This window comes from Diceros bicornis, chromosome 7, assembly GCF_020826845.1.
Source record: "Diceros bicornis minor isolate mBicDic1 chromosome 7, mDicBic1.mat.cur, whole genome shotgun sequence".
In the NCBI taxonomy this organism is placed as follows: Eukaryota; Metazoa; Chordata; class Mammalia; order Perissodactyla; family Rhinocerotidae; genus Diceros; species Diceros bicornis.
The window spans coordinates 66,833,091-66,855,709 of NC_080746.1; the positions used below are offsets into that span (position 1 = coordinate 66,833,091).

Here is a 22,619-nt window from a genome sequence, read left to right on the forward strand (position 1 = left end):
TTTGTCAAATCCTTTTTCTACATCTGCAGAGATTTTCATATGGTTTTTATCTTTCATTCTATTAATGTAGTGTATCACATTTATTGATTTGCATATGTTGACTCATCCTTGCATCCCAGAAATAAATCCCACTTGATCATGGTATATAATATTTTTAATGTGCTGTTGAGTTCAGTTTGCTAGTATTTTGTTGAAAATATTCACATAGATATTCATTAAGGATATGGCCTGTAGTTTTCTTTTCTTGAAGTATCCTTATCTGGCTTTTGTGTCAGGATAATGCTGACCTCATAAAATGGGTTTGGGAGTGTTCTTTTCTCTTCAATTTTTGGAAGATTTTGAGGATTGGCATTAATTCTTCTTTAAATGTTTGGTAGAATTCACGAGTGTAACCATCTGTTCCTGGGTTTCTCTTTTTGGGGAGGTTTCTTATTACTAATTCAATCTCCTTACTAGTAGTTGGTCTGTTCAAATTTTGTATTTCTTCATGATTCAGTCTTGGCAGGTTGTATGTCTAGGAATGTATCCATTATTTCTAGGTTGTCCAATATGTTGGCATATAATTATTCATAGTAGTCTCTTATGATCCTATATATTTCTATGGTATCGTTCATAAAGTCCTCTCTTTCATTTCGTATTATACTTATTTGAGTCCTCTCCCTTTTTTTTCTTGGTAAGTCTAACTAAAGTTTTGTCAATTTTGTTTATCTTTTTAAAAAAACCAATTCTTAGTTTTGTTGATCTTTTCTATTGTTTTCTTATTCTCTGTTTCATTGATTTCTGCTCTAATCTTTATTATTTCTTTCCTTCTACTAACTTTGGGCTTATTTTGTTCTTCTTTTCCTAGTTTTTTGAGGTGTAATGTTAGGCCATTTTGTTGAGATCTTTCTTTTTTCTTATGTAGACATTTATCACTATGACCTTCCCCCTTAGAACTGCTCTTGCTGCATCCCATTAGTTTTGCTATGTTGTGTTTCCATTTTCCTTTGCCTCAAGATATTTTTTATTTCTGTTTTGATTTCTTCTTTGATCCATTCTTTGTTCAGGAGTGGGTTGTTTAATTTCCACATATTTGTAAATTTTCCACTTTTCCTCCTGTTATTGATTTCTAGTTTCACACCATTGTGGCCAGAAAAGATACTTCATATAATTTCTATCTTCTTGAATTTGTTGAGACTTGTTTTGTGGCCTGACATGTGATCTGCCCTGGAAAATGTCCTGTGTGCACTTGAGAAGAATGTGCAATCTGCTGCTATTGGATGGAATGTTCTGTATAGATCTATTATGTCCCATTTGTCCCATATTAGGGGACATATGTCCTACATGTCTCCTAATATGTCTATTATGTCCCAACTAGGTGTATATTGTTATTCAGAACCACCGTTTCTTTACTGGTATTCTGTATGAGTGATCTATCCATTATTGAGAATGGAGTATTAATGTTCCCTACTATTGTATCGGTGTTTATCTCTCCTTTAGTTCTGTTAGTATTTGCTTTATATATTTAGGTGCTCCAATGTTGGGTGCATAAATATTTACAATTGTTATGTCTTCTTGATAAATTGATTCCTTTATCATTATATTATGACCTTTTTTGTCTAATGTGACATTTTTTAGCTTAAAATATATTTCGTCTGATATAAGTATAGCTCTCACTGCTCTCTTTTGGTTACCATTTGCTTAGACTATCTTTTTCCATTCCTTCATGTTCAGCCTATGTTTGTCCTTAAAGCTAATGTGAGTCTCTTGTAGGCAGCATATCAATGGATCTTGATTCTTTATCCATTCAGCCATTCTATGTCTTTTGATTAGAGAATTTAATCCATTTATATTTTAAAATAGTTATTGATAGGTAACCACTTACTATTGCTATTCTGTTCATTGTTTCATGACTGTTTTTATAGTTCCTTTGTTCCTCTCTTTCTCTCTTGCTGTCTTCTTTTGAGATTTGATGACTTTTTGTGGTAGTATGCTTTGATTCCTTTGTCTTAATCTTTTGTGTATCTACTACAGGGTTTTCTTTTGTGATTATCATGAGGCTTACATAAAATATCTTATAACATTCTATTTTAAGTTAGGAACTATTTAACTACAATAGCAAACAGAAATTATACTTCTCCCCTTCCTCACATTTTAGGTTATTGATACTATAATTTACCTCTTTTTTATATTGTGTATCCACTAACAAATTGCTGTAGTTATACTTATTTTTAATACTTTCATTTTTAATAAGCATTGAAAGTGATTTATACATCACCATTACTATGTTGGAGAATCTGAAGTTGACTATATATTTACTGGTGATTTTTACACATTCTTATGTTTACATTATTAATTAATGTTTTTTCATTACCTTGAAGAATGCCCTTTAGATTATTGTTATGGAAGGTCTAGTGATAATGAATTTCCTCAGCTTTTGTTTGTTTGGGAAAGTCTTATCTCTCCTTCATTTCTGAAGTACAGCTTTGCTGGATATTCTTGTTTGACATGTTTTTTTCTTTCAATATTTTGAATATATCATCCTATTCTCTCCTGGCCTGCAAAGTTTCTATTGAGAAATCCATTTATAGTCTTATGGGGGCAACCTTGTATTTGACAAGTTACTTTTCTCTTGCTGCTTTCCAAATTCTCTCTTTGTCTTTGACTCTTGACACTTTAAATATAACGTGTTTTGGTGTAGCTCTTTTCAGATTCAATCTATTTGGGGACTTTTGGTCTTCATGAATCTGGATATCCATTTCTCTCCCTAAGTTTGGGAAGTTTTCAGCCATATTTCTTTAAATACACTTTCTGTCACTTTCTCTCTCTCTTCTATTTCTGTGATTCCATAATACATATATTGTTTCAAACGATAGAGTCTCCTGAAAGAAATTTCAGGACAACAAGGGACAGAATCTGTTGAAAAGATTAGTCCATGCCTGTCTAATGCCATACTGAAAAGTATACAACATTCAAATATTACTCAAAGTTGTTTCAAATCTTTGATGATGAAATTTCTTTTTGTGAAAATCCAATCAGTTTTGCACCTACACTTCTGATTTTAGGTAGAGGCCATAAAATTAAAAAATTATTTTCCAAAGCTGAATGACAGCTTTAAATGGCATACGTTCAATAAAGGGATCCCTCTCTATTCGCTAATAGAAACATTCAAATACGAAGCAAGCATGAAATACTCCAAATGTTGCAAGATAAGAAATTATTCTGGGGAAGATCATATAGTTGATGATGTGGCTCAAGGACCATGGAAAATATGCAAAAAATACATAATTACTTGGTTTCTTACAATAAAAAATAAATCATTTTATGTTTATAAATAAAATGGGGGCATTTGGGGCCTACAAAGGGAAATTTAACAAAAGTCTCTAAAAACTGTGGTCTATAAGTGAAAAAGATACTAATATTATCAAGTCAGACTTCAGGAAAGTTCCAATGAAGTTCTCTGGTCACCAACATTAGATGAATGTCTGGAAAAATACGAAAAATATCCCATTGGGATAATAATCTGTGTGACTCCATGAAGTAGAACCAGTTTGGTCTCCCAAAAAATAAATGTACTTTGTTTACTCATTCATGGAACAGATTTTTACTCCAGAAATAAAAATTTCATCTGTTTTTTGGTCTCTTGAAGCTCTACCCTGTTAATGCAGCAGAGTGGCCTTCAGATCAGTCTGAAAACTTAAAATAATTTTGAAAAGGAATTCTGAAATGGCTATTAAAATTTGTAATCACACATACTCTTCATCCCATCAGGCCCACTTTGAGGAATCTATCATACAGAAATAAAACATCAGTACATATGAACTTATGGAAGTTGGTGTTTATTGAAGTTGCATCTTAAAGAAAATAATATAGTAATGATCTGGATATTTATAATAGAGAAATGGATGAATAAACTTTTATATCATATGTCACCAAAACTTATGTGTCTATGAATGTATCTATGAAACAAATGACAATAATACACTATCAAAAGAGAGGGTTCCCTGATATATTTTCAAACTTGGAGAACTCAAAAATTAAATATATTCATATCAAGAAGTGCAAACTGTTTTCACCATTATTAAATTTAAATAGAGTTCAGTCAGGAAGTGACCAAATATTACAAGTCGTCTCAGCACAGTCAGAATGTGTGTAAATCCACTTTTCTTCGCCATAATTTCATCAAAGCTCTTTTCATCTCACTGTTTCGCAAGCTGTAGATCAGTGGATTCAGCAGAGGTGTAAGAAGTGAGTAAGACAATGACATCAGCTTCTTGGTTTCTGGAGAGTAGCCAGATTTGGGTTGTAGATAAGTCATATTTGCTGTGCCATAGAAGAGGGTAACAGACGTGAGATGGGAGGCACAGGTGGAAAAGGCCTTTTGTCTCCCAGTGGTTGATGGCATCTTCAGGATGGCAAAGAGAATCCGAACATAAGACAAGAGTATCAACAAGAAAGGAATTATGACTATCAAAATGGTGCCAGTGAACGCGTAGATTCCAAACAAAAAGGTGTCTGCACACACAAGCTCTAGCACTGCTGGGGTTTCACAAGAGAGATGATTAATTTCATTGGGTCCACAAAAGGGAAAACTAAAAACCCACGTGGTCTGCACAGTAGCCACCATGGTTCCTGAGACCCATGAGAACATTACTAATTTCATGAAAATCCTTTTGTTCATAATCATTGGGTAGGTCAGAGGATGGCAGATTGCAGCAAATCGGTCATAAGCCATTGCTCCCAGGAGAAAACATTCCATTCCACCAAAAAAAAGAATGAAATACATCTGTGCAAAACAGCCTGAAAAAGTAATCGTAGTTTTCTGAGTGGAGAGGACCACCAGCATTTCAGGCATGATGACTGCACTGAAACCCACTTCCACTACAGACAAGTTCAGGAGGAACAGGTACGTGGGAACATGGAGGCTCTGTTCCAGGGAGATGATGACTATAATGATGGCATTTCCCATCAGAGTCACCAGGTAGATAACCAAGAAAACCCCAAATACCTGCTCTTGGAGTTCAGGAAAGTTAGAAAAGCCCAAGAGGATGAATTCAACCACAAAGCTCTGATTTTGCCTTTTCATGTCATTAGTGAAACATATTTTGTTTTTACGGCGTAGTATATAAATTATGAAGTCACAATCCAATAGCTGAGAGTTCAAGTCCGTGTTCACCCCAGATAATCCTGGCAAAAGCTGTAAAGAAGAATCTATCCTGACAAAAATTTAATTTGGCAATTTTGGAGAATGGCCTATTACACAAATAAATCTTTCAAATATAAAAGGAGAATGAAAAATTCTGGCCTCAAAATCTTATCTGAATAGCACAAAGTAATATCAAAGTTCTTGTACTTATAGTGCAACTCAAACACTATGTACTTTGAAATTTTAACATGCCTGAAAGAAACATAAATATTTTATAACTTATGTCCCACTCCTACTACATTGCTATAAGTATCATATATTTTTCCCAATTTTATATACATATAAAATCTAATACCACAAAAAACAAGTGTCAAAAAGTGACAAATAGGGCCAGCCCAGTGGCATAGTGGTTAAGTTACGACACTCTGCTTCGGCAGCCTAGAGTTCTCAGGTTTGGACCACTGGTGCAGACCTATATACCACTTATTAAGCCGTGCCGTCGCAGGCATCCCACATATAAAGTAGAGGAAGATGGGCATGGATGTTAGCCCAGGGCCAATCTTCCTCAGCAAAAAGAGGAGGATTGGAAATGGATGTTAGCTCAAGGCTAGTCTTCCTCACCAAAAAAAAAAAAAAAACTGACAAATGGAAAAATATGCCCACAAAAATTTTGATAACAGCCTAATCATTCAAAGTTACAGCCCAGTTGATATATGTTTATTATAAATATTCATTAGGTTCACATTACTGTATGTGACTTAGTTAAATGTGACAACACTCTGCAGAAACACACAAAGAAGATTATACTTTAGTAGTACCTATCTGAAATGATCTGTAACTATATGACTTGACTTCAGGCTTATTGATAACTACACAAACTGTTCATGGCCAATTATATTGAGATTGCTTCTCCGTGGCCCATCCTTGTGACCATGTCGACTTAAGAAAAAGCCCAATTTTTGATCATTGTGAAACTGTGATTTAAAAGTGTCCTCTCTCTCTCTCTACCCCTCTCCCTTCCTTTTCTCTCCCCACTCTCCTTCTCATCAGGACATTTACCTGATCATTACTTATTCAACAAACACTGATTGAGCACCCACCATTTTCTAGGCTCAGCATCTCAGGCACACATTTGATCCCACAGCTCAACAGAGAGCTGGAAACATTACATAAAATAGCATTCCATCCTCACCGCAGTACTCTCTAACTTATACCGTTTATACCTCCTTCTATTTTTCTCCATTACCATTAACTGACATTGTATACATATTTCTTTTTCTACCTTCCCCCTAAAATATAAACTCCAAAAGGGAAAAGATTGTATTTTGTTCTTTGCTATATTCACAATGTCTACAACACTACAACAGTCCCTGGCCCATAGTAGATGCTAAACCACATTTGATGAATACAGAAATAAAACAATTAGGAAAATCCAGGCTGTATCTTAAGGAACAGAGTGTCAAAAAGAAAAGTAACACCAGTACACAACACTATTGGGAAGCAAGGGTAATAACAAGTGCTTTAGACATTTCAGTGAGAGAAGGATTACTTCTGAATGGGGAGGGAGGAAGAAAAACCATAAACACAGGATGTCATGTGGGAAGATACATTAGGTGAAAGGACAGAAGCATAAGGAGGAAGGATGACTTGCTCAGGTTAAAGGTATTTGATGACAACTTAGCACTAGAGTGGAGGCCTACTGGCCTTGGTATGATATTTTGAAAACCAGCAGAAATACCCTGTGGGAGATGAGGAACCCAGAACAGAAGGACACAGCAAGCTGAAGACATGTAACCTCGTCTTGAGTGCAGATCAGTAGGACATTAGCAGATAGTAGAAGGCAAGTTGATCTACTTCTGAGTTTGACCATAATCATCCATTAAAATCAATATCTGTATTAACCATAATAATTATATTTCAGATGTCAAAAAATATTCTAAACTTAGTAAACTCAGTAAGACAAATACTTAAATCCATTCCTAGTGGAGGAAAAAAACAACATATATTCAGGTCCAAATATTTAAATATGGATAGGTTTTAAAATTAGAAAATTTAGAGTATCATTTAAACAAAATGGAAAGCATTTAAAGGACTGATTAAAGCATGTATTGCAACAAGATATTCATGACAGAAAGAGCAAATAACCATGGATGCTCCACATTTTCTCTATAACTTAGAAGACCCTAATTCTGTCTTGGATAACTCACTGACGTGGAATACTTAGGCAGATCACCCCCTTTTCTAGATTTCAACCTTCCAATTGAAAAGTTAGGAGTTGGACTTATTTACCAAGTTCCCTTCCAGTTGCAAACTTCTAAGATTTGACGATTAGTGCCTGCAAAGTACTTATACCTCTAATTATTGCCCAAACTTTTCTCTGAAAAGAAGAAAAGAAATTGACTAGCATCAACACCTACTGATTTAAATGTTTCAGCTGCGTCTAGTGATTCCTGAGCACTGAGACATCACGTCGACAGCATCTCCAACTATCACTGTGGAGAACTGCAAAGGGAAAACACAGGCGCACAAGCAGAATCTGCACTTCCTTACCTATTGACTCTGTCTCTTTAAATGCCATGCTACTTTATCAGAAGTTTTACCTCTAGTCAAAAGCCACCTTCTCATAAACACAACTCGGTGACTCAGTACAATGATTCTAGAACACTGTATGACACTGAATCATTTCCCTGAAGAATCCATCCTTGTTGGAGAACTTGGAATCACTTCATAAACGCTTTCCAGTATTTTTGCGTGAATTAAAGAGGCTTGAACTTGGTCCCTCAGGTGAGAAAGCTCAAGAGCACCAACCTGGAGCACCACTCCTTCACGTTGCTATAGGGAATAAACACCTCTCCACACAGGAGACTCAGTTTCACCATGACATCTCCTGAGAGGAGGTGAAAGCAGAGGAAAGAAGAGAGCAGTGGGGAGAGGCTACGCGCTGTGTTTAAATAACTTTGCAGGCCCAAGATGGAGCCACTCCTGCCCGGAGTGCCACATCAACAAACTGAAAGTTAGATAACTTTTGTGTCCCTGTAAATGCTCCACTTGACCAGACACGCAGCGGGCCAGCCCCGTGGCTTAGCGGTTAAGTGCGCGCGCTCCACTACCGGCAACCGGGGTTCGGATCCCGGGCGCGCACCAACACACCGCTTCTCCGGCCATGCTGAGGCCGCGTCCCACATACAGCAACTAGAAGGATGTGCAGCTATGACATACAACTATCCACTGGGGCTTTGGGGGAGAAAAAGGAGGAGGATTGGCAACAGATGTTAGCTCAGAGCCGGTCTTCCTCAGCAAAAAGAGGAGGATTAGCGCGGATGTTAGCTCAGAGCTGATCTTCCTCACAAAAGGAAAAAAAAAAAAAAAGAAAGACAGCATATCCAGTCAGCATTCCTCAAGCACCAAGCCACCTCTGGGCTTTGTACTTTACTTCTTTGTTCCTTCTCACCCCAAACAAAGTTGATTATGTGGCTCCAGCCAATCAGACATTTTCTATTTTTCTCTTCCTTGTTCTTTGTTCTTTATCCTATAAAAGCTTCCTGCCTTCCACTCCATTTTGCAGTTCTCCTAATGGAGACTGTCTACTTCATGAAATGTTAGATAAACTATAAACTTTGTTTGTATCAGCTAAATTGTCTCCCTTGATCATTTTTTAACAGCTGAATGCAACAAATGGAACACTCAAAGCAACTTGGGCACAGATGAGAAAAGTAGCTGATTCAACAACCCCCTCCAGCCACTTCTCTTCAGTTCCCTCCTAAGACTTTCCCTTGGGCACTGTTCTATTACCAGCTCTTGCTTAACTCTTGTGCCGATCCCATCCCCTGAGTCTGCTCCAAGCTTTGGGGCTAACATCTTGCCCCAGACTGCTGTCTTCTTATTAGTTCAAAAAGTATTGTTAAGCACCTGCTCTATCCCAGGAACCACACTATGTGAGGCGGGTGGAACACAGTGGTGAAGGAATTCATATGGTCACTGTCCTCAAAGAGCTCATTTTCAAGTGTGGCAATCAAACATTAAACAGATCACACATTTAAATACACGAGGGAAGCTCAAGCTAATAAGACCCCTACAATGGAAACGATAGATGTGGGATCTACAAAATGTACTTAATATCAACCAGGCAAGCATAAATGCAGAATCAAAAAGAATATGAACGTAGTCTTTTACTACAGGTTCAGTTACATATTTCAAACCGATACAAACTCCACAGTGGGGAAAACTCAGCATCAGCTCCTCTAATATCTCTAAGCCATGTCTATGGGTTTGGGCTTGAATCTCAGCGAACACCCCACGACCAACTCTACAGCTGGCAGAGGGACCTACTGGACTCTCTTCCACAAGGTGCTACCCAACTTAGGTGCTTTTCTCACGTTCTCTTCTGCTTCCCACTTTAGGGAAGAGGGGACAGGTGGAACTCTTCAGAGGTAGGGAAGATGACCTGGCCTCAGGATGAAGTACGAAAAAAAACCATCAGGGCGCCGGCCCAGTGGTGTAGTGGTTAAGTTCACGTGCTCTGCTTTGGCAGCCCAGGGTTTGCAGGTTTGGATCCTGGGCACAGACCTACTCACTGTTCATCAAGCCATGTGGTGGCGGCATCCCATATAAAGTAGAGGAAGATGGGCATGGATGTTAGCCCAGGGCCAATCTTCCTCAGCAAAAAGAGGAGGATTGGCAATGGATGCTAGCTCAGGGCTAATCTTTCTCAAAAAAAAAAAATCAGATTTTATGCTGTGAAGATTAATTTCTTTGAAGCATTTGTCTTGAACTTTATCCCACTAAGCTAAGGATGGTCTGTACTTCCCTACCTTGTGTCACATTACAAACATTTCTGTTTGTTATCTTAGTAACCGGGTACAAGTTACCGTTAGGAGAAGAAAATCCCATTCTGCTACATAAAATAAAATTTAAATAAAGGGCTATGAAGAAAAGACAGGGTGTTCGGAGGGAGAATAATTTGGGAAGGGAAGTTGAGCCATGGGGGATGGGGGTCAAGGAAGTTTGCCTTAAGGAAAGGACATTGTAAGGAGGTCTGAAGACAGAGTAAGAATTAAGTCAGTTGAAAAGTGGAGTGAGAAACATAGCAGATGAAGAGAAAGACATGTTTTGACAGCTTCAGGCCGGAACAGGATAGTGACTTTATTAAACTAAAAGGAAACCTTGCACCAGAAATGAGTAGGTCTCCAGTGAATGAGCGAGGGGGCAGAAGTGTAGTGTGAAATAGTAGGAAGTATAGGCAGGGGACGAATCAGGCAGGGCTTCATAGACCAACTTAAAGATGTTTTTATCCTAAATATGGTAGAAACTCATTGAAATATTTTAAGCAAGGAGATCTATCATAAGATTTACATTTTAAAAGCTCATTTTTGGCACCGGCCTGGTGGTGTAGAGGTTAAGTGCGCGCACTCCACTGTGGGACCTGGTTCGCAGGTTCGGATCCCGGGCGCACACCTACGCACCGCTTGTCAAGGCATGATGTGGTGGCGTCCAATATAAAGTAGAGGAAGATGGGCATGGATGCTAGCCCAGGGCCAGGCTTCCTCAGCAAAAAGAGAAGGATTGGCAACGGATGTTAGCTCAGGGCTAATCTTCCTCACACACACAAAAAAAAAGTTCATTTCTTCCTGTCCACATTGATTGTGGTTGGACTTATTGACGTCAACTTCAAAGTCAGGAAAGCATGATTTCAAGCATCAGTTCTACTGGCTGCCATGAGATTAAAGCTGGTATTTCCAGCTGCTATTTGGAGTAGAATCATAACAGGGTCTTTTTGGACTGACTGTTTTTGTCAAAGTTATAACTAAATTGAGAGTCAGTGTGACGCTGAAATCATCACGTATACAACCAAACCTTGAACCTTGACATTTCGTCTTCTACTTCTCACCTGGGATGGATACACAGGGATGATGTGGCTTCTGTGATCTCCCAAGGTCAGTGATCTTCCAATAAACTGTGAATTCCTCCAGGACAGAGACTGTACTTCCCCAGAGACAGTCACTTCTAACAAAAATACGTTGGATCAATGAATGAAAGAGCAAACGAAACAAAGAACAAAAATCAAAATGAAACTGTATATTTGCCTTGAGATTTAGGCTTTTGGAGATTTTGTTTTTTCCTGAATGGCCTTATTTAATTGGTCCCTCTAAGGGCTATGAGAAAAAAACTGCAGGACACAGACAGACAGATTCGGATGAAAGGACTTCCAAATACCTGTTTAATGCCCTACTGGAAAGATTATACAACATCCAAATACAAACTGATTTCAACCATTTGAGGATGAAATTTCTTTTTGTGAAAATCCAATCAGTTTTGCATCACCACTTCTCATTTTTGGCAGAGGCAGTAGCAATTAAAAATTGTTTTTCCCACAGCTGAATGACAATGGGAATAGTGTTTTACCCCTTTATACCATTCCTAGAGCTGAAACTAAGGGTAATAGGAATTCATGTAGTGTAGATTCAGTAAAGGGGCCCCAGTCAATTTAGCAATAGCAACATTAAAATAGGAAGCAAGCATGAAATGTTGCAAATGTTGCAAGATGAGAAATTATTCTGGGGAAGATCATATAGTTAATGATATGACTCAACGACCATAGAAAATATGCAGAATTAGTTAATCACTTAGTTTCCTATAATAAAAAAAAATGAATCATCTTATGTTTTTAAACAAAATGTCTGGGGACATTTTGGGCCTACAAAGGGAAATTTAACAAAAGTCTACAAAACAGTGGTCTATAAGTGAAAAAGATACAGATACTATCAAGTGAGACTTCAGGGAAGTTCCCATGTAGTTCTCTGGTCACCAACATTGGATGACCATCCAGAAAAAATGCCAAGAGAAATCCTGTTTTGAATAACAATCTGTGTGAGTCCATGAAAGTTATTTCAGTCTCCCAAAAATAACTACACTTTGTTTACTCATTCATGGAACAGATTTTCACTCCAGAAATAAAAATCTCATCTCTTTGCTGGTCTGTTAAAGCTCCACCCTGTTAGTGCAGCAGAGTGGGCCTTCAGATCAGTCTGAAAAGTTACTATGATTTTGAAAAGCAATTCTGCAATGGTTTAAAACCTATAAGCACACATACTCTTCGTCCCATCAGGCCCACTTTGAGGAATCTATCACACAGAAACAAAACATCAGTACATATGAACATATGGAACTATGTTTATTAAATCTTCATCTTAAAAACAGTAATCCAGTAATTACCTGGATGATGATAATAGAGGAACAAATAAACTGTTGTATTATATGTTATGAAAACTTATATATCTATGAAAAATGAATGGCAACAGTACACTATCAAAAGAAAGAGATGCCTAATATGTTCTTGAACTTGGAAAATTCAACAAATTAAAGATGTTCATACAAAGAAATGCAGAATTTTTGGCCATGTGTTAAATTTAATAGAATTTAATCAGGCAGGGACCAAATATCACATGGCTTCCCAAAACGGAATGTGTGCAAGCCCACTATTCTTCTCCATAATTTCATCAAAGCTCTTTTCATTTCACTGTTTCGCAAGCTGTAGATCAGTGGATTCAGCAGAGGTGTAAGCAACGTGTAAGCCAATGACATCAGCTTCTTGGTCTCTGGAGAGTAGCCAGATTTGGGTTGCAGATAAGTCATATTGGCTGTGCCATAGAAGAGGGTAACAGATGTGAGATGGGAGGCACAGGTGGAAAAGGCCTTTTGCCTCCCAGTGGTTGATGGCATCTTCAGGATGGCAAAGAGAATCCTAACATAAGACAAGAGTATCAACAAGAAAGGAACCATGACTATCAAAAGGGTGCCAGTGAATGCGTAGATTTCAAACAAAAAGGTGTCTGCACACACAAGCTCTAGCACTGGGAGAGTCTCACAGAAGAGATGATTAATTTCATTGGGGCCACAAAAGGGAAAACTAAAAACCCATGTGGTCTGCACAGTAGCCACCACGATCCCGGAGACCCATGAGAACATTACTAGATTGATGAAAACCCTTTTGTTCATAATCATTGGGTAGGTCAGAGGATGGCAGATTGCAGCAAATCGATCATAAGCCATTGCCCCCAGGAGAAAACATTCTGTCCCACCAAAAAGAAGAAGGAAATACATCTGTGCAAAACAGCTCACAAATGAAATTGACGTTTTCTCAGAGGAGAAGACCACCAGCATTTCAGGCATAATGACTGCACTGATACCCACATTCACCAAAGACAAGTTTAGGAGAAACAGGTACATGGGAACATGGAGGCTCTGTTCCAGGGAGATGATGACTATAATGATGGCATTTCCTATCAAAGTCACCAGGTAGATAACCAAGAAAACCCCAAAGAGCTGCTCTTGGAGTTCAGGAAAGTTAGAAAAGCCCAAGAGGATGAATTCAACCACAGAGCTCTGATTTTGTCTTTTCATTTCAGTAGCGGAGCATATTATGTTTTTATGGAGGTTATATGTAAATTATGAAGTCACAATCCAATAGCTGAGAGTCTGTGTCTGCATTCACCTCAGATAATCCTGACAAAAGCTATAAACAGGAATCTATCCTGGCATAAATTTATTTTGGCAATTTTGGAGAATGGACAATTACACGAATTAATGAATCTTTCAAATTTAAAAGAACAATGAATAATTCTGGCCTAGAAATCTTATCTGAATAACACAAAATAATATCAAAGTTCTAGTACTTATAGTGCAACTCATATACTATGTACTTTGAAAATTTTAACACAGCCTGAAAGAAAACATAAATATTTTATAACTTGTTTCCCATTCCTATTACATTGCTATAGGTATCATCTATTTTCCCAATTTCATATAAATATGAAATCTAATACCACAAAACAACAAAGTCACAAATGGAAAAATCCCACAAAAATTTTGATAACAGCCTAATAATTCAAAGTTACAGTCCAGTTGATATATATTTATTATAAATATGCCTTAGGTTCAAAATAACTGTATGTGACTTAGTTAAATGTGACAACGTTGCAGAAACACACAAAGAAGATTATATTTTAGGAGTACCTATCTGAGGTGATCTGTAACTATGTGAATTGACTTCAGGCTTATTGATAACTGCACAAACTGGTCATGGCCAATTATATTGATATTGGCTACTCCACGGCCCATCCTTGTGACCATGATGACTTAAGAAAAAGCCTATTTTTATCATTACGAGACTGTCATTTACAAGTGTCCTCTCTCTCTCTCTCTCCACTTCCCTCTTCCTCTTTTCTCTCTGACTCCCCTCTCCTCTTCTCATCAAGACGTTTATTTAACCGTTAATTATTCAACAAACACTGATTGAGCACCCACCATTTTCTGGGCTCAGCAATCTCAGGCACACATTTGATCCCACAGCTCAACAGAGAGCTGGAAACATTACATAAAATAGCATTCCATCATCACCTCAGTACTCTCTAACTTATACCATTTATACCTCCTTCTATTTTTCTCCATTACCATCAACTGACATTATATACATATTTCTTTTTCTAACTCCCCTTTAAAATATAAACTCCAAGAGGGAAAAGATTGTATTTTGTTCTTTGCTATATTCACAATGTCTACAACACTACAACAGTCCCTGGCCCACAACAGATGCTAAACCAATATTTGATGAATACAGAAATAAAACAATTAGAAAACTCCAGGCTGTATCTTAAAGGAATAGAGTGTCAAAAAGAAAAGTAACTCAAGTAGACAACACTATTGGGAAGCAAGGGTAATGACAAGTGCTTTAGACATTTCAATGAGGGAAATGAATGGGGACGGAGGGTGAAAAACCATAATCACAAGATGTTATGTAGGAAGATACGTTAGGTGAAAGGACAAAGACATAGGAGGAAGGCTGAGTTGCTCAAGTCAAAATGTATTTGATGACAACGTAGCACCAGAATTGAGGCCTACTGGCCTTTGTGTGATATTTTGAAAACCTGCGGAAATACCCTGTGGGAGATGAGGAACCCAGAACAGAAGGACACAGCAAGCTGAAGACATGTAACTTGTCTTGAGTGCAGAGCAGTAAGACATTAGCAGACAGTAGAAGGCAAGTTGACTTACTTCAGAGTTTGACCATAATCATCCGTAAAATCAATGTCTGTATTAATCATAATAAATATATTTCAGATTTCAAAAAATATTTTAAATTTACGAAAATAAACTCTGCAGGATCAAATACTCACTGATGTAGAATACTTAGGCAGATCACCCCCTTTTCTAGATTTCAGCCTTCCAATTGAAAAGTTAGGAGTTGGACTTACTTAACAAGTTTTCTTCCAGCAAACTTCTGAGATTAGATGATTAGTGCATGCAAAGTAATTATACCTCTAACTATTGCCCAAACTTCTCTCTGAAAGGAGGGAAAAAGAAATTGACTAGCATAAACCCCAGAGAATCTACTGATTCAAGTGTTTCAGCTGCGTCTAGTGATTTCTGGGCACTGAGACATCATGTCAACAGCATCGCCAACTATCAGTGAGGAGAACTGCAAATGGAAAACCCACCCATAGGCACACAAGCAGAATCTGCACTTTCTTACCTATTGACTGTATCCTTAAATGTCACACTACTTTACCAGAAGTTGTACCTCTAGACAAAAGCCATCTTCTCGTAAATACAACTCAATGATTCAGTGCAATGATTCTAGAACCTTAAATGACACTGAATCATTTCCCTGAAGAATCCATCCTTGGAGAACTTGGAATCACTTCATAAACACTTTCCAATATTTTTTCACGAATTTAAGAGGCTTGAACTTGGTCCCTCAGATGAGAAATCTCAAGAGCACCAACCTGGAGCACCACTCCTTCATATTCCTATAGGGAATAAATTCCTCTTCACACAGGAGACTCATTTTCACCATGATATCTCCCAGTAGGAGGTGAAAGCAGAGGCTCAACAAGGTTGCAAATGGGGAAAGAAGAGAGCAGTGGGGAAAGGCTGTGAGCAAAGGAAGGTGAGGTAGAGGAATGATTGAATGGAATGCAGTTTGTACAATGGTGGGAATCAAGTTCAAGCAAGTAGATTGAAGCCTCTTTGTAGGAAGCCTGGATGCCCTCCCCCTCATCCAAGAACTTTTGATCATTTCTAGTAGAAATATAGAGCCATTGAAAATATATGAGAAAAACATCATTACAATTGATTTGATAGATAGAACTTTTAAACTAGGAGTCAAAAGATTTGGACTAGTTTGTATGATTTGAGCAAATCATTTAACTTCTCCGATCCTATTGATTTTCCACTAAAATGAACATAATGTTATTAATCTCATGGAGTATATATGAGAATCAGAGACTCAGGGATCAGTCTAAACTGACTTAAACAATTAATGAGACCATTGACTCAGTCCCAACAGAGGAAAAAGATGAATGAATCTGTAGGCCAGAACTGGACGATGTGGCCAAACGCAGGTTATCTTTGTCTATTTCTTATTGCTGGTTTCCTGAAGTAGGTTCCATTCTCAAGGCAGCTCACCTCTCCTGGCAGCAATAAGGCTGCCAAAAACACTTAGAGATTCATTCTATGTAATCTGTGTCCAATGGAAAATGTATCAGTTATCCCGAGAAAAAGGGATTTTCATTTATAGAATCCAATCCAAAGATCCCTCCCGTATCATTCACCTTGGTGGGATAACACCCCATGCATGAACCAGTCAAGTGCAACAAGTGTGGAAAATGTTGCATGGTATGTACTTTCCATGATTTATATCCCATAAAATCCAATGGGGGCTTCTACCATATTGAAATGTTCTATTTCTTGACGTCAGCGATGGTAGTGCAGGTGACATACCATTTGTGAGAAGTCATCAAGATGTAGAGTCGTGATTTGTACGCTTTCCTGCAGGTATATTAGATTTCAATGAAAATGTATAGAAAATTTCAGATACACGCTAAAGGGGATAAAAAGGAAGTAATATTAACATCAAACTGTAATTCATAGCCAATAGCACTAAATTGATAAAACAAAAATCAAAATGTAGATATTTAACACACTTTCCTCAATGATTGACAGACAAAATAGACAACAAAGACATATAAATGGAGAGATTTTAATAAAATTTGATTTAGCAGATGACAATGAGAGAGTAAATATGAGACAAAAACATGCTTTTTATGTTGCTAACTCTATATTTTCCTCCAAAACTATTTATGAAATATTTACAAAAATTGATTATGTATTTGTCAGAAAGAAAATATCAATAAATCCAAATACTTGGCAGTCATACATATAACATACTATGCAATAAAACTGCAAAATGACAATCAAATATAGAAAGAGAAAACTAAAGTCTTGGATATTTTAAAACTTTCTGAAAGTAAGTTTAGAAAGTTGGTTGGTATAACCCGATGGGAGGGAAACATAATAGAGTAATCATATTAGTAATATAATGTGATACCCTTTGATCTGGCAATTCTACTTCCTGAAATTTAATATATAGTAAGTACACAAGATGGGTAGAAGGATGTTCACTAGAACATCTTTATAATAGTGAAAAGTTGGAACTGAAATATTCACATAGGGAAACTGGTCACATTGCTTATGCTTACTCATTTAGAATATGATGCACTTTTTAAAAAGAATGAAGGAAAAAACATATAAATATAAAAAGATAGCCTTGAAATATCAACTGAAATGGAAAAGTTGAAAAACAGACCGTTAACTATCCTCCTCCTATTTTTATAAAAAGAAAATGCATGTGCACATAACTAGTATTTTTACATACATAGGAAAAATCAAGAAGAATGGACATCAAAGAATTTAGAATGATAACCTCTAGAAATGGAATTGGGGATGAGAGTTGAGGTACTTTTGAGAGATAATTTTGAATTCTTCTGTATTTCTATGTACTATTTGAATCTTTTTAATAATTCCTTTTATAAAAAATTAAGAGCAAGGTTTAAAATAGAAAATAAAATGCAGGTTTTTAAATGGCAAGATAAAGATGTCACTAGCATCCTAGAAATTTCTCCCAAACAACAATACTAGTGAGAACTTAAACCTAAATTTCATATTCAAAGAAACTGGTACATATCTTGACCTAAATTAGAATATGTGAAAGGGGCTGCCAAAACAGTGAAGGTCGAAACATGGTGCATGAAGACTCAGAGGGGTGTCCACAGAGGCAGGTCAGACAAAGTTAGAAGAGTTCTCTAGAGCTTGTGGTTCTCAAAGTGTGGTCCCTGGACCAGCCACTTCAGAACCATCAGGGGATCTATATTTATTAGAAATATAAATTAATAAGCTCCACCCAGATCTACTGAAATAGACACTCTTCATGTGGGGCCAGCAATCTGTGTTTTAATATCCATCCAGGTGATTCCGATGCAATACAACTAAAGTTGAGAATCACTGCACGCGGCACAGCCTGGACAGCAAAACCAATAATCCTCTTATTTGAAATAAGGAGAATTGGGTTGGTAGGCTGGTAGTGAAGGCTTCCCTGGACCTGCTCTGACACACGGGAGAAGCAGGTAGGCATGGGTGAGCAAAGATCACAGAAACACACCATAGTTTCAGGAAGCTATCTGTCAGTAGGACAATATGAGATAATGTGAGCTCCCATGATCCAACGGCAGGGGAGTAGTAAAGGAAAAATGAACTCATCTTTATTCTAAAGATATAAGCTGTGTTATACTCCAGTGCTTCTCAAACTTTAAAGTGCATCCAAGTCATCTGGGGATTCTGTTAATAGGCACATTGGAATTCACTGTGTCTTGGGTGAGACCTGAGAGTCTACATTTTTAATGCCCCTCATGAAGCCTATGTGTCTGACCAACAATTGAGTAACAGGTTTATAAAGAACGTTACTGTTAACCATGGGCAACTCCAGCTGACTTGAAATACCGCCTGGCCCCATCACCAAACACCCTGCACATGGCTGATCCAGAAAGAACACACTTTGTTCCAACAAGTGTGATAGTCAAAATAGATCCAGAATCAGAGTAGTACACAGAAACCAAAGAGGAAAAAGAAGAAAAGAACAGGAAAAGCAAATGATGAGTAAAAGCACTCATTAAAACAATGTTGCCCTGGAGTGGATAAAAATTGTCACCAAAAATATTGCCAAGACTTTCTGTAACTTATGAAGTTACTGCCTCTTTAAAGAGGAGCACAAAGCAAATAATATACGTGCTCAGGGAAGACATGGCAAAACCACAGAAACTGACGAAGGCTTAGCTGGCAGGGTTCAAAACAGGTGTGGAATTTTTTTAAAAAATCACAAATATGATGTCCATATTGAAAGTACTGAAAAAGAGAATAGACACTGTTGAAACATAGTGGTAGAGAGAAGATTAATCAAGCAAATAAAACAAAATGAAGAGAATTTAAAATGATTAGAGTGAAAAATATAGACTTGGAAAGATGTACAAAAAAGCTAACAAAAAAGATCCAATACATGCATAAGTGATGTACCTAAAGAACTAAAACATTAAGTAAAGAAATGAATCAAGGAACGGGGATATGAATAGTATCTATCTCATAAATTTGTTGCAAAGATTAAATGAGAGAAAAGTATAAGACACTTGACAAGATGCCTGGCACACAAGAGGTACACCTTGTGATGGCTTTTATTATCATTGTTCTACTATAACTACTCTTACTATTATTGTTATTATAGCTGATCCTTACAATATCTCAAATGGTATTACTATCATCATGATCATCATCAAGTTTTTATCATGAAGAAGCTAGTGTTCAGAAAGCATAAGTAACTGGCAAACTTTAGAAGGTGGCAGAATCAGTGTTCGAAACCAGATTTATTAACTCTTCCTGCATATTACTAGTGTTTCCACTAAGACATGCTGCCTGTCACTTCACTGACCTTTTATGCATATTCAATTAGCAAGAATGAGTAATATGTACTTAATTTATATCTGTATTTTCTAATCCATCAAACTTTCTACTGTATCACTCAAACGTGGTTTCGATAAGCATATAAAACCAGTATATGTTCCTTTATATCTGCCTTTGTTGCAGACCAAATATGTATTAGGTGGTATTTATTTCCATGTGGTTTTGCCTTGGTATATCATTCAAACTTTATACTTTCCCTCTCCCAATTTAAACCATCCGTATGTCAAAATCTTTAGATAGATCGTGGCAGGCATGGAGATGTGCTGCTCAGATTCCTCTCTAAGAAAAGACACACTGCCCAGATGCAAAGGATGTGATTAGCTGACAGCTGTTTGCTTCTTCATGGTCAGACTCAGCTTTCAAGCCAGGCCACACTCTTCTCAGAGAGGCCTCCAGTCAATGACTGAGCAAGGATCTAAACATTTCTGACCCCTGCACAATGCCTCTAATGGACAATCCAGAAATAAAAATCTCACCTCTCTTTTGGTGTGTTGAAGCTCTACCCTGTTAGTGCAGCAGAGTGGGCCTTCAGATCAGTCTGAAAAGTTACAATGATTTTGAAAAGCAATTCTGCAATAGGTATTAAAATCTATAAGCACACATACTCTTCATCCCTTCAGGCCTGTTTTGAGGAATCTATCACACAGAAATAAAATATCAGTGCATATGAACATATGGAACTAAGTGTTTATTGAAGCTTCATCTTAATGACAGTAATCCAGTAATTACCTGGATGATGATAATAGAGGAACAAATAAACTGTTGTATTATGCTATGAAAACATATATAGCTATAAAAAATTAATGACAACTGTATACTCTCAAAAGAGAGGGATCCCTAATATATTATTGAACTTGGAAAACTCAACAAACTAAAGATGTTCGTACAAAGAAATGCAGAATGTTTGGCCATGTATTAAATTTAAATAGAGAGCCGTCAGGCAGTGACCAAAAATCACATGGCTTCCCAACATAGTCAGAATGTGTGTAAATCCACTTTTCTTCGCCATAATTTCATCAAAGCTCTTTTCATCTCACTGTTTCGCAAGCTGTAGATCAGTGGATTCAGCAGAGGTGTAAGCAATGTGTAAGCCAATGACATCAGCTTCTTGGTCTCTGGAGAGTAGCCAGATTTGGGTTGCAGATAAGTCATATTGGCTGTGCCATAGAAGAGGGTAACAGACGTGAGATGGGAGGCACAGGTGGAAAAGGCCTTTTGCCTCCCAGTGGTTGATGGCATCTTCAGGATGGCAAAGAGAATCCGAACATAAGACAAGAGTATCAACAAGAAAGGAACCACAACTATCAAAATGGTACCAGTGAATGCGTAGATTTCAAACAAAAAAGTGTCTGCACACACAAGCTCTAGTACTGGGGGAGTCTCACAGAAGAGATGATTAATTTCATTGGGGCCACAAAAGGGAAAACTAAAAACTCATGTGGTCTGCACAGTAGCCACCACAATCCCGGAGACCCATGAGAACATTACTAGATTGATGAAAACCCTTTTGTTCATAATCATTGGGTAGGTCAGAGGATGGCAGATTGCAGCAAATCGATCATAAGCCATTGCCCCCAGGAGAAAACATTCTGTCCCACCAAAAAGAAGAAGGAAATACATCTGTGCAAAACAGCTCACAAATGAAATTGATATTTTCTGAGTGGAGAGGACCGCCAGCATTTCAGGTATAATGACCGCACTGAAACTCACATCCACCAAAGACAAGTTCAGGAGAAACAGGTACATGGGAACGTGGAGGCTCTGTCCCAGGGAGATGACAACTATAATAATGGCATTTCCCATCAGAGTCACCAGGTAGATAACCAAGAAAACCCCAAAGAGCTGCTCTTGGAGTTCAGGAAAGTTGGAAAAGCCCAAGAGGATGAATTCAACCACAGAGCTCTGATTTTGCCTTTTCATTTCAGTAGTGGAGCGTATATTGTTTTTATGGACATTGTATGTAAATCATGAAGTCACAATCCAATAGCTGAGAGTTGGAGTCTGAAATTCTTGGCAGAAGATATAATGATGAGCTCATTTTGACAGATCTTCAAGTTGCCAGTTTTGAGTATGGCCAATATATTGGAATAGCGAATTTTCCGAATACAAATGAAGTGAAGAATTTTTGCTCAGAAATCTTGTTTTAGAAGTACAAAAAGATAGCAGATGTTCTTTGGCAATTTTTTTGATAGGTTGAAAATTAATCCTATTCTTAAAATGTACACAGACATTATATTATTTAGAATTTTTTGTCCATTACATTGATGTATGCAACTCTGTTCTTTTCAATTGTATATTTATGTGTGAATTTTCAATGTTTAAAATAAAACAAACAGCCAAAAATAACTAGAAAAAAATTATAACTAATAACTCAAAATTAAATCAAATGTTGATAAATGTTTATTATAAATGCCAAAGTTCAAAATGCGCTTATATTACTTTGTTGAAAACAAAATATATGACTAATGCAACCCAAACAAATACAGAAACTCTCAAAAGGGCTTAAATTTCAGATGCACTTATCTCAGATGAACATTAAGTAAATTGCTTCAAGCATATTGATTTCTGGTCAGAATGGATCTGACTAATTATATGGAAATATGCCTGAAGGAGAAACTAGAGCTCAGTTCTCCATGGCGCATCCTTGTGA

The 22,619-nt window shown here is 37.3% G+C and overlaps 3 protein-coding genes across 3 annotated transcripts; all 3 read right to left on the reverse strand.

The window, feature by feature from the left end:
- Positions 1-4,120: 4,120 nt before the first annotated feature.
- On the reverse strand, positions 4,121-5,065 carry LOC131408118 (olfactory receptor 10A3-like). The gene has a single exon (XM_058544676.1). It carries the CDS (start codon positions 5,063-5,065, stop codon positions 4,121-4,123), a length of 945 nt encoding a protein of 314 aa, XP_058400659.1.
- A 7,476-nt stretch (positions 5,066-12,541) lies between these two features.
- Positions 12,542-13,525, reverse strand: LOC131409146 (olfactory receptor 10A3-like). Its single transcript, XM_058546301.1, has one exon. It carries the CDS (start codon positions 13,523-13,525, stop codon positions 12,542-12,544), a length of 984 nt encoding a protein of 327 aa, XP_058402284.1.
- Positions 13,526-20,944: 7,419 nt separating this feature from the next.
- LOC131408119 (olfactory receptor 10A3-like) lies at positions 20,945-21,889 on the reverse strand. The gene is given in 1 exon segment (XM_058544677.1): positions 20,945-21,889. A coding segment is annotated over 1 exon segment (945 nt).
- Between the last annotated feature and the right edge of the window lie 730 nt (positions 21,890-22,619).